The sequence below is a fragment of the Neophocaena asiaeorientalis genome, unplaced genomic scaffold (genome assembly GCF_003031525.2).
Source record: "Neophocaena asiaeorientalis asiaeorientalis breed wild unplaced genomic scaffold, Neophocaena_asiaeorientalis_V1.1 scaffold223, whole genome shotgun sequence".
NCBI lineage: Eukaryota > Metazoa > Chordata > Mammalia > Artiodactyla > Phocoenidae > Neophocaena > Neophocaena asiaeorientalis.
Window position 1 is genome coordinate 137987 of NW_020175045.1, and position 11391 is coordinate 149377.

The 11391-nt window shown below is 59.7% G+C and overlaps 1 protein-coding gene across 1 annotated transcript in view; it reads right to left on the reverse strand.

Annotated features, from left to right (window-relative positions):
* Positions 1 to 3786: 3786 nt before the first annotated feature.
* The window catches only part of FSCN1 (fascin actin-bundling protein 1), a 9803-nt gene continuing 2198 nt past the window's right edge, over positions 3787 to 11391 (reverse strand). Inside the window, exons 2-5 of the mRNA XM_024763555.1 lie at positions 6313 to 6469; positions 6097 to 6218; positions 5682 to 5849; positions 3787 to 5216 (exon numbers count right to left, since the gene is read on the reverse strand). Coding sequence (XP_024619323.1) covers positions 5014 to 5216; positions 5682 to 5849; positions 6097 to 6218; positions 6313 to 6469 — 650 coding nt within the window. The 3' untranslated portion in view covers positions 3787 to 5013. The remainder of the gene's footprint in view (positions 5217 to 5681; positions 5850 to 6096; positions 6219 to 6312; positions 6470 to 11391) is intronic.

The following is an 11391-nucleotide window of genomic DNA, read 5'->3' on the forward strand; positions in this document are numbered from 1 at the left end:
GAATCTTTAGTTGTGGCATGCAGGATCTAGTTCCCTGACCAGGGATCCAACCCGGCCCCTGCATTGGGAGTAAGGAGTCTTAACTGCTGGACCACCAGGGAAGTCCCTATTCTCTTAATTCTTTTTTTTTTTTTTAATAAATTTATTTATTTTTTTGCGGTACGTGGGCCTCTCACTGTTGTGGCCTCTCCCGTTGCAGAGCGCAGGCTCCGTACGTGCCAGCTCATTGGCCATGGCTCACGGGCCAAGCAGCTCCGCGGCATGTGGGATCTTCTCGGACCGGGGCATGAACCCATGTCCCCTGCATCGGCAGGCGGACTCTCAACCACTGCGCCACCAGGGAAGCCCTGATTTATTTTCTTTGACCGCATTGGGTTTTCTTTGCTGTGCGCAGGCTTTCTCTAGTTGCGGTGAGTGTGGACTACTCTTCGTTGCAGTGCGCGGGCTTCCCATTGTGGTGGCTTCTCTTGTTGCAGAGCACAGGCTCTAGGCGCGAGGGCTTCAGTAGTTGTGGCTCGTGGGCTCTAGAGTGCAGGCTCAGTAGTTGTGGCACACTGGCTTAGTTGCTCTGCGGCATGTGGGATCTTCCCGGACTAGGGCTTGAACCCGTGTCCCCTGCATTGGCAGGCAGATTCTTAAGCACTGTGCCACCAGGGAAGTCCCTCTCTTAATTCTTAAAGTAACAATAATGATAGTAATAGTAAACCTTTCAGAACAGCTTGCCCAGTTCCAGGTTCCTGGAAGGTGGGTTTCCCTTCCCCTTCTGGGGGTCAGGCCTGGACTGGGGGAAGGGGGCGGGGAGAGGAGAGCAATTTCTCTTCCCCCCATCTCCTCATGGAGAATCAGCCTCCTCCTGGTTAAGTTCAGGGGCCCCACTAAAGGGCTGGGGCTTCAGGCCAAATGCTCAGCTCCAGCCCACCCTTCCCAGGCCTCCTTCTGCCTGGGGAGACCCCATCTGTTCCCTTCTCATTTTGCTGCCCCAGAGGTCTCAGAGCCCCTCCCCCATCTGACAGTCTTGAGGCCCAGGGAACCAGCTGTCCGTCGCTCAAATGAGGGAAACTGAGGCCAGAGGGTCCCCAGGAAGTCCAGAGTGGCGGGGGTCCCTTTGTAGCCTCACCTACCTTACACTTCAGTGTGAGATATGAGCCCCAAGGTCACTGGAGGTCACCTCTCATACTTCTCAATTCTGACAGAGGCCCTGGAGGAAGCAGGGCCCAGCCAGGTCTGGGATATCCTCCACTGAGGTCTCCCCAGAAATGAACAGGGGAGGAGCCTGAGCTGGGGAGGGCAGGGGGCTTGAAGTGTCCTATGGAGATGCACCTGGGAAGTTGAGGCTTCCCCCCACCAGGGGGGACCACCTGTGTCCTGCTGGGGCTGGAGCCCCCAGCAGGGCTTGGGGTCCCACCCCAAGACAGACCTAAAGGACCAACCTGTGGAGATCCCAGTTTAGTCTGGCCAGGCCACATCCTGGGGACTGCAGCTGCCCCCATCTGCCCAGCCTCCGGCAGTCCTGCCCCTAACAGGGAAAAGAGCCACGGAAGGGAAGAAGGTCTGCCTCTCCTTCCTTTTTTCTTCCTTACAAGTTTAATTGAATGTTTTTCCTTCTGACATGATCTTTTAGGCTCACAATTAACCCCAACGAGTAGCTTGGAGCACTGGCTGCAGCTGCTCAGACTCACTGGGCATTTCTCTAGGCCTTGATGTCCCCATCTGAGCAATGGGAGCCTGGACTCTTGCTGGCCCTCCATGGCAGGCTTGGGGGGAACGCAGCCTCAGAACTGTGGGGCCCACTGGCCCCTGACCCAGCTGGAGGTGAGAGGAGCTGCAGTCAGGGTCTGGGAAAACCGAGGGGAACGGAGTCCCCAGGCACAGTGGTTGGAAGCCTGTGGGCTGAGTCAGTGCAGGCTGGTGAGCAAACCGTAAGCCCTTTGTTCCTGTGGGCTGGTCCGTGTGCCTGTGCCTGCGTCCACGTATGTCTGTGTGCGTGCGTGTTGTGTGTGACACTGGGCTCCTGTACATGCCTGCATGTGTTCCTGTGCGCACTCACCCATGCATGTACACAAGCCCGTGTGCGTGTGTGCAGGACCACAGTGACCCCTGTGAACTGGGAATCGCTGAGGAAGAACTGCATCCTTTGCTCTGGAATCTGCGCCCTGGGGGCCCCAGAGCCAATTCTGACGGGGGGCACCTTTCGACCAGGACATGGGGAGTCCCGGTGCGTGCGCAGGAGTGAATCTGGTGGTCCCCACGGTGCTCCATTTGCGCCCCCGGGAGTGTCTGCCGCCTTCCGGTAACGCCTGTCGCCTCCACGTGGGCCTAGAGACAATGGCCTCACTCAAATCCACTCTTCATCCGGGACCCAACCAGGCCCCGTCCCAAGGTTCCTCCCACCTGACCTTTGCTTGTGCGGTTCCCTTGCCCTGGTTGCCTTTCCTGTCCCTAGTATTGGGTTAGGCCCCCCTGCTCCCTAGGTGTGATCACCTCCCCCACCAGCCTTTTCGCCTCATTCGCGGGGTGTGTGGGGGGCGGGGATGAAGCCCCTGTAACGCGCAGGCACTTGCTCTGCGCCCGTTTCTGCAGAACACGTGGAATTCAGAATCAGTGCCTGGGCCTGGCTGGGAGGATGCGGGGAGGGGTGCCTGCATCATTCCAGGACAGGTCATTCCTGCTCCTGGGCAGGCGCCCACCCCGGGCACCGCAGGGAACCACCTCGCTCAACCTCGCTCAACTGCCCAACTGGGGACCCCTCCTTGAGCCCCTTCCAGGGCATCCCCATCCCTACAGTCTGGAGGAGCTTGGCTCCGGAGGACTCATCTGTTCCCTTCCACGTCACTGAGACTTTTCTGGCTTCCAGCCTGGCTTTAACAGTGGTGGAGGGTTGGCCGCCAGGACCCCGCTGAGAGCCCGACGTCCCTTTGTAGCCGCCATCTGTGCTTGTCAATCTCGAGACTCCCGCCCCCAGGGACCACCAATCACAGCGCAGGCATCCCAGTTTCGTCATCAGCAGCCAATCAGCGCTCCTGCTGACAGCTCAGGCCCCTCTGGTCCCGCTGCCCCCGCAAGACGGCCACACGCCCAAGTCCATCTTCAATCACCGCCCACTTACTGGACACCCACGGGGCACCCCGTTCCACCCTCAAAGCTCTGCCTCGCTACTCTGAACCTCAGTCTCCTCCTCTGTAAGATGGGAACAGGTATGCTCTGGGTAACATGATACTGCAGAGAAGGGCCCAACCCAGCGTCTGCCTCTCTGGAGTCCCTGCAGGGCTGACCACCTGGAGGTCTGCCAGGGGCCACGACCACAGGGTGGGCTCAGGACCCAGGTCCCCCCTCGAGGTTGGAAACTTCCTCAGCTTCTTATCTGCCAAATAAGAGAAGTGCCTCCCCTCCTCCCCCAAGCTGGGCCTAGGGGTCCTGTTCTCATGAAGGCATCCTCCCTGGACTCCAAGCTTAGCTCATCCAGCTTACTTCTCCCAGGGCCTGTGCCCACCTCTACCCGGGCCTGTCCTCCAAGGGCGCCCAGACAGCACATCCAGGTCCCAAGGGGCCCAAGCCTGCTGTGTTGGCGTGTGGATGGATGCACACAAGGCCCCTTGCAGTATGGAAAGGGGGCACCCAGGCACCGTACCTCCAAGCTCGTCAAGGCACACGTGCCAAGGCAAGACGAAGTCCGCTCTGCTGGTTTGTGTGGGCCTGACCTCTAACTCGGAAACCTGCAGCAGGAGGGTTCCCAGGCCCACCCCTGCCACCTGCCTTCACCCCCAACACACACACACACACAACCTCAGGGGTGCAGACTTACGTTAACTTTATTTTGCTCTTTCCAGTCTGAAGCTACTATCATGGGCATTTAGAGTTATACAAATGACACTTACAAAAAATAAAAGACCAAGACACCCAGAGTGAGATGCATGGTGGACACTAACCAGAGGGGAAGGGAACTGGCAGGGGCGGGGCTAGGAGCCAGGGACCAGGGGGCTTCCATGGGGCTCCCTGCTGAGGGCGACGCCCAGCTTCATCCTGCCGAGACCTGGGAGTCCAGTCAGAAGAGGAGCACCGATCACACCAGGGGCCCTGGCTGAGGCGGTGAAGGGCCCAGCACCACCAGGTGGGGACACAGGCCTGGGGCCCAGGCACATGGGAGGGAGGGGGCCGGTGAGAGCCCCCTGGGAAGGTGGAGGCAGGTTCTGGATTCGGGGAGGCACCCCACCTACCCCACCACTAGTGGGCGGAGGGCACTGAGGCCCGGAGATGCTGTCTCAAGACTACCCCCCCACCAAGACCCCTTGAAGACCACCCATGGCTACAACCAGGCTTGCCTGGGGCTCCTCCAGCAATAACATTTCACTGAAAAAAAAAGAGTTACTGATTTGGTCATTTTCTGCTTCCAGTCAGGCCAGAGTGAAAGAAAAGAGACAGGAGCAGGACCCCCGGACCACAGCAGGATGTGTGTGCAGTGGCCAGGCCCAGGCGGCCACCAAACCAAGCCTGCTCCACTCACAGGGGCCTGGAGCCAGCCCCGTCCTGTCCACCAGCTGTCCTCCTGACAACACAGGGATGGCGCCCCAGGGGGGCCACCAACAGGCCTGGGGCAAGAGCTTGGCTCCCGGGAAATGGGGGAGGGGGAGGTTCAGGAGGGGACAGGAGATTCCAGTTACACACCCCGCCACTCCCAGGAGCTGAGATCGGGAAGGCCTCCCAGCCCCCCACTCCTCCTCGGCCTCTTCGGGGAAATAAGGCTCAGAGTTGTCTGAGGTCAGAAGAAAGAAGTTCCAGCCTCACCCAGGGCAGAGAAGAGAGAGCAGAGGGATGTGAAATCCCTCCAAGGACCAGGTCACAGCCTCTGACCTGCCCAGGGGAGGCCACGTGGGACAACAGGTGAGGGCACCATTTGCTCTGGGTTTCCAGTTTGAAAGGCAAAGGGGCTCGCCACCCACAGCAGAGCCCACCTGGAGAAGAGAGTTAGCAGGGCGGGTTGGGCAGGGTGGGGAGGGGGATGCCGGCGGCGGGGCCCTAGTACTCCCACAGCGTGGTGGGGTCGATAGTGTCAGCGCAGGCCTTTAGGACCCCCGCGTGGTCCCCCTTCAGGTAGTGCCCGCCCACCTTGATGGCCACCTTGTTGTAGTCACAGAACTCGAAGAAGAAGTCCACAGGGCTGTCGCTGCTGCTGGTGACGGAGGAGTCGTTGCCCACCATCCAGTACTTGCCTGTGGAGTCTGGAGCAGGGGCAAGGGGAGGCCCCGTCAGGCCCTGCCTGGGCTCTGCTCCCCACCCTCCAGTCATGGCTTCCAGAATGGGGGTGGGGTCTGTTACATCCACCCAAGCCTCGGGCCCATGCTGGACTGGAGTCCCTTCCCCCGCCTCCCACCAGAATTTTGGTCCCATAACTCGTGTGTGACCCCTTCCCCGCCCAGCCTTTCCAGAATCCCGTCTCCCTCTCTAGCTCTATCTGGGGTGGGCCGGACATCTCCCTCCTGTACAGACAAGAGGGGAAGGGGCTACCCCGCCCCCAGCCTAGAGCCTCTGGTGTCCAGATGGGGCCTGGGCCAGGCCACATCACAGGGTGGCCAAGCCGAGCCCCAAAGCCAGGCTCAAGTGGGGCAGGGGTTTGCTCTCCGTGTCCAACATTGGCCCCCTGAGCTCAGGGGGCCCCACCCGGCACTGCCCACAGGAGAACCTGCCTTTGATGTTGTAGGCACCGTCTCTGAACTCCAGCTGGAAGACGTCGTAGTTGGAGCGGTTGGCGTCCAGGGTGCCTGTGACCTTGCGGCAGCCAATGAAGCCGTGCTCCCCACGGAACACGATGATGGGGCGGTTGATCAGCTTCATGAGGAAGAGCTCCGAGTCCCCTGTCCCAGGAGGTGGAAAAGAAGTGAGCCTCATGGGGTTGGGCGTGGACACCCAGGGTGTGGCTCAGAGAGGGAGAGCGGGAGTCTGGGGTCACACAGCATGCCAGCCCTCGGGTGAGGCAGGGTGGTGCCAGTTTGGGAGGATGCCCAGCACAGGGCAGGCTTCGGGTGGGGTTCGTAAGTGACCATGGCATACAGTTAGACCCTCCAGGGAACAAGGGCTTGAGGTACGCCCCCAGGTGGCTACCTGCTGTCTCCACCGAGGCAGCCAGCTGGCCGTTCTTCTTGGCCGTCACAAACTTGCCATTGGACGCACGCAGTATGATCCTCCGATCACGCCACTCAATGTCAAAGTAGCAGCTGGCATCCCTGGGGGTGGCGGGACAGGGTCAGGCAAGGCCGCCCCACAGGAGGCCAGCCTGGGCGAGCGCGGGCAGTGGCAGGCGGGCAGCGGGGCACTCACTTGGTGGAGGCAGTGGACTGCACACCCCCGGTGGCCGTCAGCGTCCAGTACTTGCCCGAGTGGGTGCGGAAGGCGCACTTTTTGGTGTCGCGGTCGATCTCCAGCTGGAAAGTCTCTTGGTCGGTCTCTTCGTCCTGATTGGCTGACAGGTCCATACCTGCTGGGAGAGCCTCCAGCTAGTACAGGGACCCCCACGCCCCCCCAGTGCTGGCTGACCCTCAGCCCTGCCCGCACACACCAACACAGCAGGGGGCTGCTGAGACCCCACAGTGCGGCTCAGACCCCTCGGCCTTCACGTCAGAGGGCGGAACCCAGGATCCCAGGCAGGACAAGTCAAGGGCCAAGGCCAGCTAGGTCCATTTACACATCACGTTCTCTGATTACAGAAGTAATACCTTCCGACAAACCAAATGCAAAAAGATATTGTTAAAAAAAAAAAAAAAGATATTGTAGAACCAACTGGGAGACTCTCAACATGGTCCAGGATTAGAGAGCATGGATTAATTATTGTTCATCACGCTGTCACTAAGTAAGAAAATGGCCTTGTCTTTTAGAGATACACACAAACATTTTGAGATGAAATGCCCTGATGTCAGGGATTTGCATTAAGTACAACCAGAAGCTATGAATAAAGGGACAGGGAGCTAGTGTGGCAGAATTTGCAGCTGGGGGAGTCGGAATATGGTAGCAGCTCATGATATCCTTCCTGCTTCCGTATACGTGTCAAGAGAGTCATAGCACACGTTCCCTTCAGGGAATTTAGAAAACTCTTAAAAGCAAATTCACACACACCCCCATGCCCACCACACCCCCAGAACGCCACCGTGAACGGCGGGCGACCACACACTCCTAGCCTTTTCCCCGTGCGCTCACATATGCATTTTCTTGACCTTCAAGTGCATGCATGCTACAGACCTCGATTTGCAAATGATCTGCCTAACACCTTTACACGTTTCCACGTCCCTAAGTCGTCTGTGAAGGGGGTGGCTTCCGGGGTCTTGCTCCCACAAGCTGCAGCCATGTCGTTTTGCACATCCGTATGGACTCCTCCAGATAAAACCTGAAGTGGGATCTTTCGTCCCAACAAGTTCACATCCCCAAGCGCCATGGATCCTAAGGGCCTCAGCAGCAGGGTGAGTTGGGCCTTGAGGCCTTTATGAAGCCGGGATCAGTGGCGGGCGGCAGGTGTCCTTTTAGATGAGATGAGGCTGGCGAGTGGCAGAGGCTGGCGGGTGGCAGAGCCTGGGGTCTGAGCACCCCCAGGCCCTCCCCCAGGACCCATTCTTAGTTCTCCAGCCACCATCCAGAGGGCCTGAAAGGTGTCAGCCCCATGCTAACCGGGTCTCGTGTCCCATGTCAGCGCCACCCCATCACAAAGGAGAATGAGGCAGAGAGGTGATGCCCTTGCCCAAGGTCACCCAGAGAGAAAGCTAGGGGTCCAGGGCTCTCGGGAGGAGAGATGGGCAAACTCAGGCCTCCTGCCACGCCCTCTCCCCCAATCCTCCCTCCCCTCTGTGGACTGGTGGATGTGGCCTCCGCGGGTCACTCTGAAGCAGACCCTCACAACACTTGGGCTTGACCCTCCAGGCCCCCTGGGTCCCCTTAGCCACAGTGTCAGGGATCTGCTGACTACTGAGGCCCCGGGGGTAGAGGTGAGCTCGATCCCCCATCACGCCCCAGTGAAGCACGGGGCGAGGATCAGCAGGGGCCGGGCCTTCTGGGTGCCCGAGCCACCCAGAGGACGACCATCCTCAAGGCCACACCCAGGAGCACAATGTGGGGCTGGGCTCCACCCCGCTCAGACCCCACCCAGCCGGCCTGCCCCACCCGCTGCTGCAGAGCTGCCACCCCCAGCCTGCCCAGCCACGTGGCCCCACCTGCCCGACACGTGGCAGGCCGGCTGACGGGAAGGAAAGAACAGACGAGGAGGAGCCCCGCCGGGCACACCTCAGCAGCAGAAAAGACAGACAGGGCTCCCCAGAAAGAGGGGCAAAGGGGGCAGGGAAGGGCCCAGAGTGGCAGTCAGATCTCTAGCACTGACCAGCCTACCTGACATAACAGAGGCTCGCCAGCCTGCCCCGAGGACAAACACAGCAAGCGCAGGGGCTCCTTTTCAACGAGGCTTTGGTTCCTGAGAGCTTAGCCAGCCCTGCGCTCCTGCGGACAGCCCTGGACTTGAGTCCTCCCAGCAATTCCACAGAGCTATTTCCAGGAACAAAGGGAGGCTCTGCAGCGCGGGTACCTCCTCAGGGCCACACGACCACCACCACCTGCTCAGCCACTCAGACCCCGTCCCGCCTGGGTGTGTCCAGTCCTGGAACTGGTTTCATAAACAGGCCCAGGCCAGCCCGCAAGGTATGCAAAGCCGGGGCCAGGCGCCCTCGAGTGCCTCCCCCCACGCAGCCTCAGTTTCCCTCTCTGCCTGCCAAAAGGGCCCGGTCTGAGATGGAAAGGATTTAGCAGCCCAGTGCCAAGTAGACACCAGGTCTTCCGCCCGCGATAGGAAGGGGTGGGAAGAGTATCCCCTCCCCATTCCAGTGGGGTAACTCCTGGCTCCAAGGCCCTGCCCAGATGGGAAAGGCCCCACTTGGAGTGGGGCCTTGGAGTCTCTAATTAGAGCTCGGTTACTATGGGAACAGGGTTCTCTTCAGGATTTTTCTTTTCATCAACAGCAGCACAAAAAACCTGAGTCACAGGCCCACAGGAGCCCTGAGGAGGCAGGAGATGAGGGAGCTCAACAGAGCCCATGGGCACATCTCCCCGACCCGCTCCAGAGAGCACAACTGAGACACCGGGCCCCGGCATGTCCCCCCACATTGTGGCTTTCCCCATCTCGAGCCTCTGAGCCATCCTGTACAGTGGCTTGGAGGGGGCATCCCCTCCCTGCCAACACACTTCATGATCCCCATCCCCCTCAGCCTTAGCAGTCCACATATTCCCCTGGCTTGTTCAAATCAGGCACTCTCCACCACCCCCATTCAGTTTAAGGGAGGGGGCCCAGAAGCATCTGTGGCCTCACCTCACCTCCCCTCTTCCCAGTCAGCTCTTGCCACTACCTGACCACTTTAAATCCCTACTCCGTCCTTACACAAGCTGTTCCCTGGGCCTGAAATGCCCTGCCTCATCAGGAGAACTCTTACACATCCTGCAGAGCCCAGCCTGACCAGCCCTTTCTCAGCCAGCCAGCCTCACCTTTGAGCGGCTGGGACTGGGCACTTCCTGAGCATGGAGTCCCCAGGGCACAGCTGGCCAGATGCAAAGAGGCTGTGAGACCAGGTGGGAAATGTGGTGAGGCTCTGCCCAGGGTCTGGCTGGAGCCCAGGGCAGGTGAGGCTCCAAAGTAGCATGAGTACTGCTCACTCAGTGGCCCTGCCATCCTCCATCCCTGCCCAAGCCATGTCCTCACCTGTGTGGTCACAGCTACAGCACTTCCCAGGACCTGGGACAGACATGTGCCATCTGCCTTGTCACATCAGCTCTTGGGACCCCCACTCCCTGTGGCCGATCCTGCCTCTAATGTAGGCTGTGATGGCCTCCTCCCAGAAATACAGTCTGGCCGACAAGAATGTGCCCAGGGCAGCCCTGGGCGAGCCCTTTACAAATGGGGAAACTGAGGCCAGAGAGCAGGCTGCAGCTTCAGCAGGGAGCACCCCACCCCCACCAGACCCGGCCTGTGCAGGCCTACGGGGATGATGATTCACTTCCCCCAGCCAGCTAAACCCAGGATGCTCCTCCTTCCTGGCTGGCGTTTCCCAACATGTGTCGGAAGCACAGCTGAAGCCTCCTTGCCACGCAGGCCTGTCCAAAATGGCCTCTGCAGACACACCCCCCAAGCCCATGCCGGCTCCAGGTCCTCTGGTCATCCTCCACACCACAAAGAAGACCCGAGGTCAGCCAACATCAGAACGAGATGAGGACCCCAAAATCTGAGGCCAATGTAGCTCCAATCTTTGCTCCCAAATCTCCCTTCCCTTTAAACGCACAGATGAGCCAGCAGCTCTCCTGGTGCAATTTCCGTCTCCTCCTGCCCCATCAGCTTGAATCACACCATGACACCACCAACGAGCTTTACTAGAAAGGAGAGGGCACCTGCCCAGGCTCACCAGTGCCTGCCAGGAACACCCCCAGGATCTCTCTGCTCCTTTCTGGTGCCAAGGGCTAGGGCCAGGGCCATGCGTTCCTGCCACACCTTCCCCAGGGCAGGTGCTAGATGCAGCCCAGCAAGCATGGAGCATGCCTGCATTGATGAGCACCCAACCTAGGTCCTGTGGCCCTGCCGGCTGTTCCAGTCCCATCTACCAACCTCACAAGCTTCTCTTCAGCCACCCTGGGCTTTCTGCTCCTTCCTGCCTCGGGGCCTTTGCACGAGCTGTTCCCTGTACCTGCAACACTGTTCCACACACCTGATACATGCTACCTTCTATTCATCCTCAGGTCAGGTCAAGTGTCCTCCTCAGAAAGTGACCTCCCCCATCTAATCTGGGACCTTCATGTACTTCCTGGACCCCCAGACCTTTGCTTGACACCTCTGGGATGTTCCTCATGTCCCAACGAGAACACTGGGCCCAGCAGGGAAGGATCCAGGAGATGCCCACGTGCTCACCACTCAGGCCTCAGCATGTCTCACTTGGTAGGGGCTCAGTGTTTGCTGAATAGGTGGGGAGTCCTGCCCCACCTCGTACTGTGTGAGACTGGAAAGGGGAGGACCTGTGCCCCAGAGGCTGGGAGGCATCAGGGGGTCCAGATAAGAGCTCGTTCTGGAGTCAAACCCAGTTCTTCTTGCTGCTTACTTGCTGTGTGATCTTGGGCACATGGCTGCTCCTCTCTGGGCCTAAACCTGCCCATCTGCAGGATGGAGGAAATACCACCCACTTCAATCAGCACACTCGGGTAGGAAACTGCCACCCGGCTGCAACCTCCTTGGCAGAGCCGGATCAGGAGGGTGGCCGTCAGAAGGAAGGGGGTGGGGGGGACTGGGCTCCCATCCAGCCATCTCCAGAGGCTGGGGCCCAACTTCCCGGCTGGGGGAGCCAGACACCCACAGGTTCCCCCAAAGGAGGGGCGAGGGCGCCAGCAGGA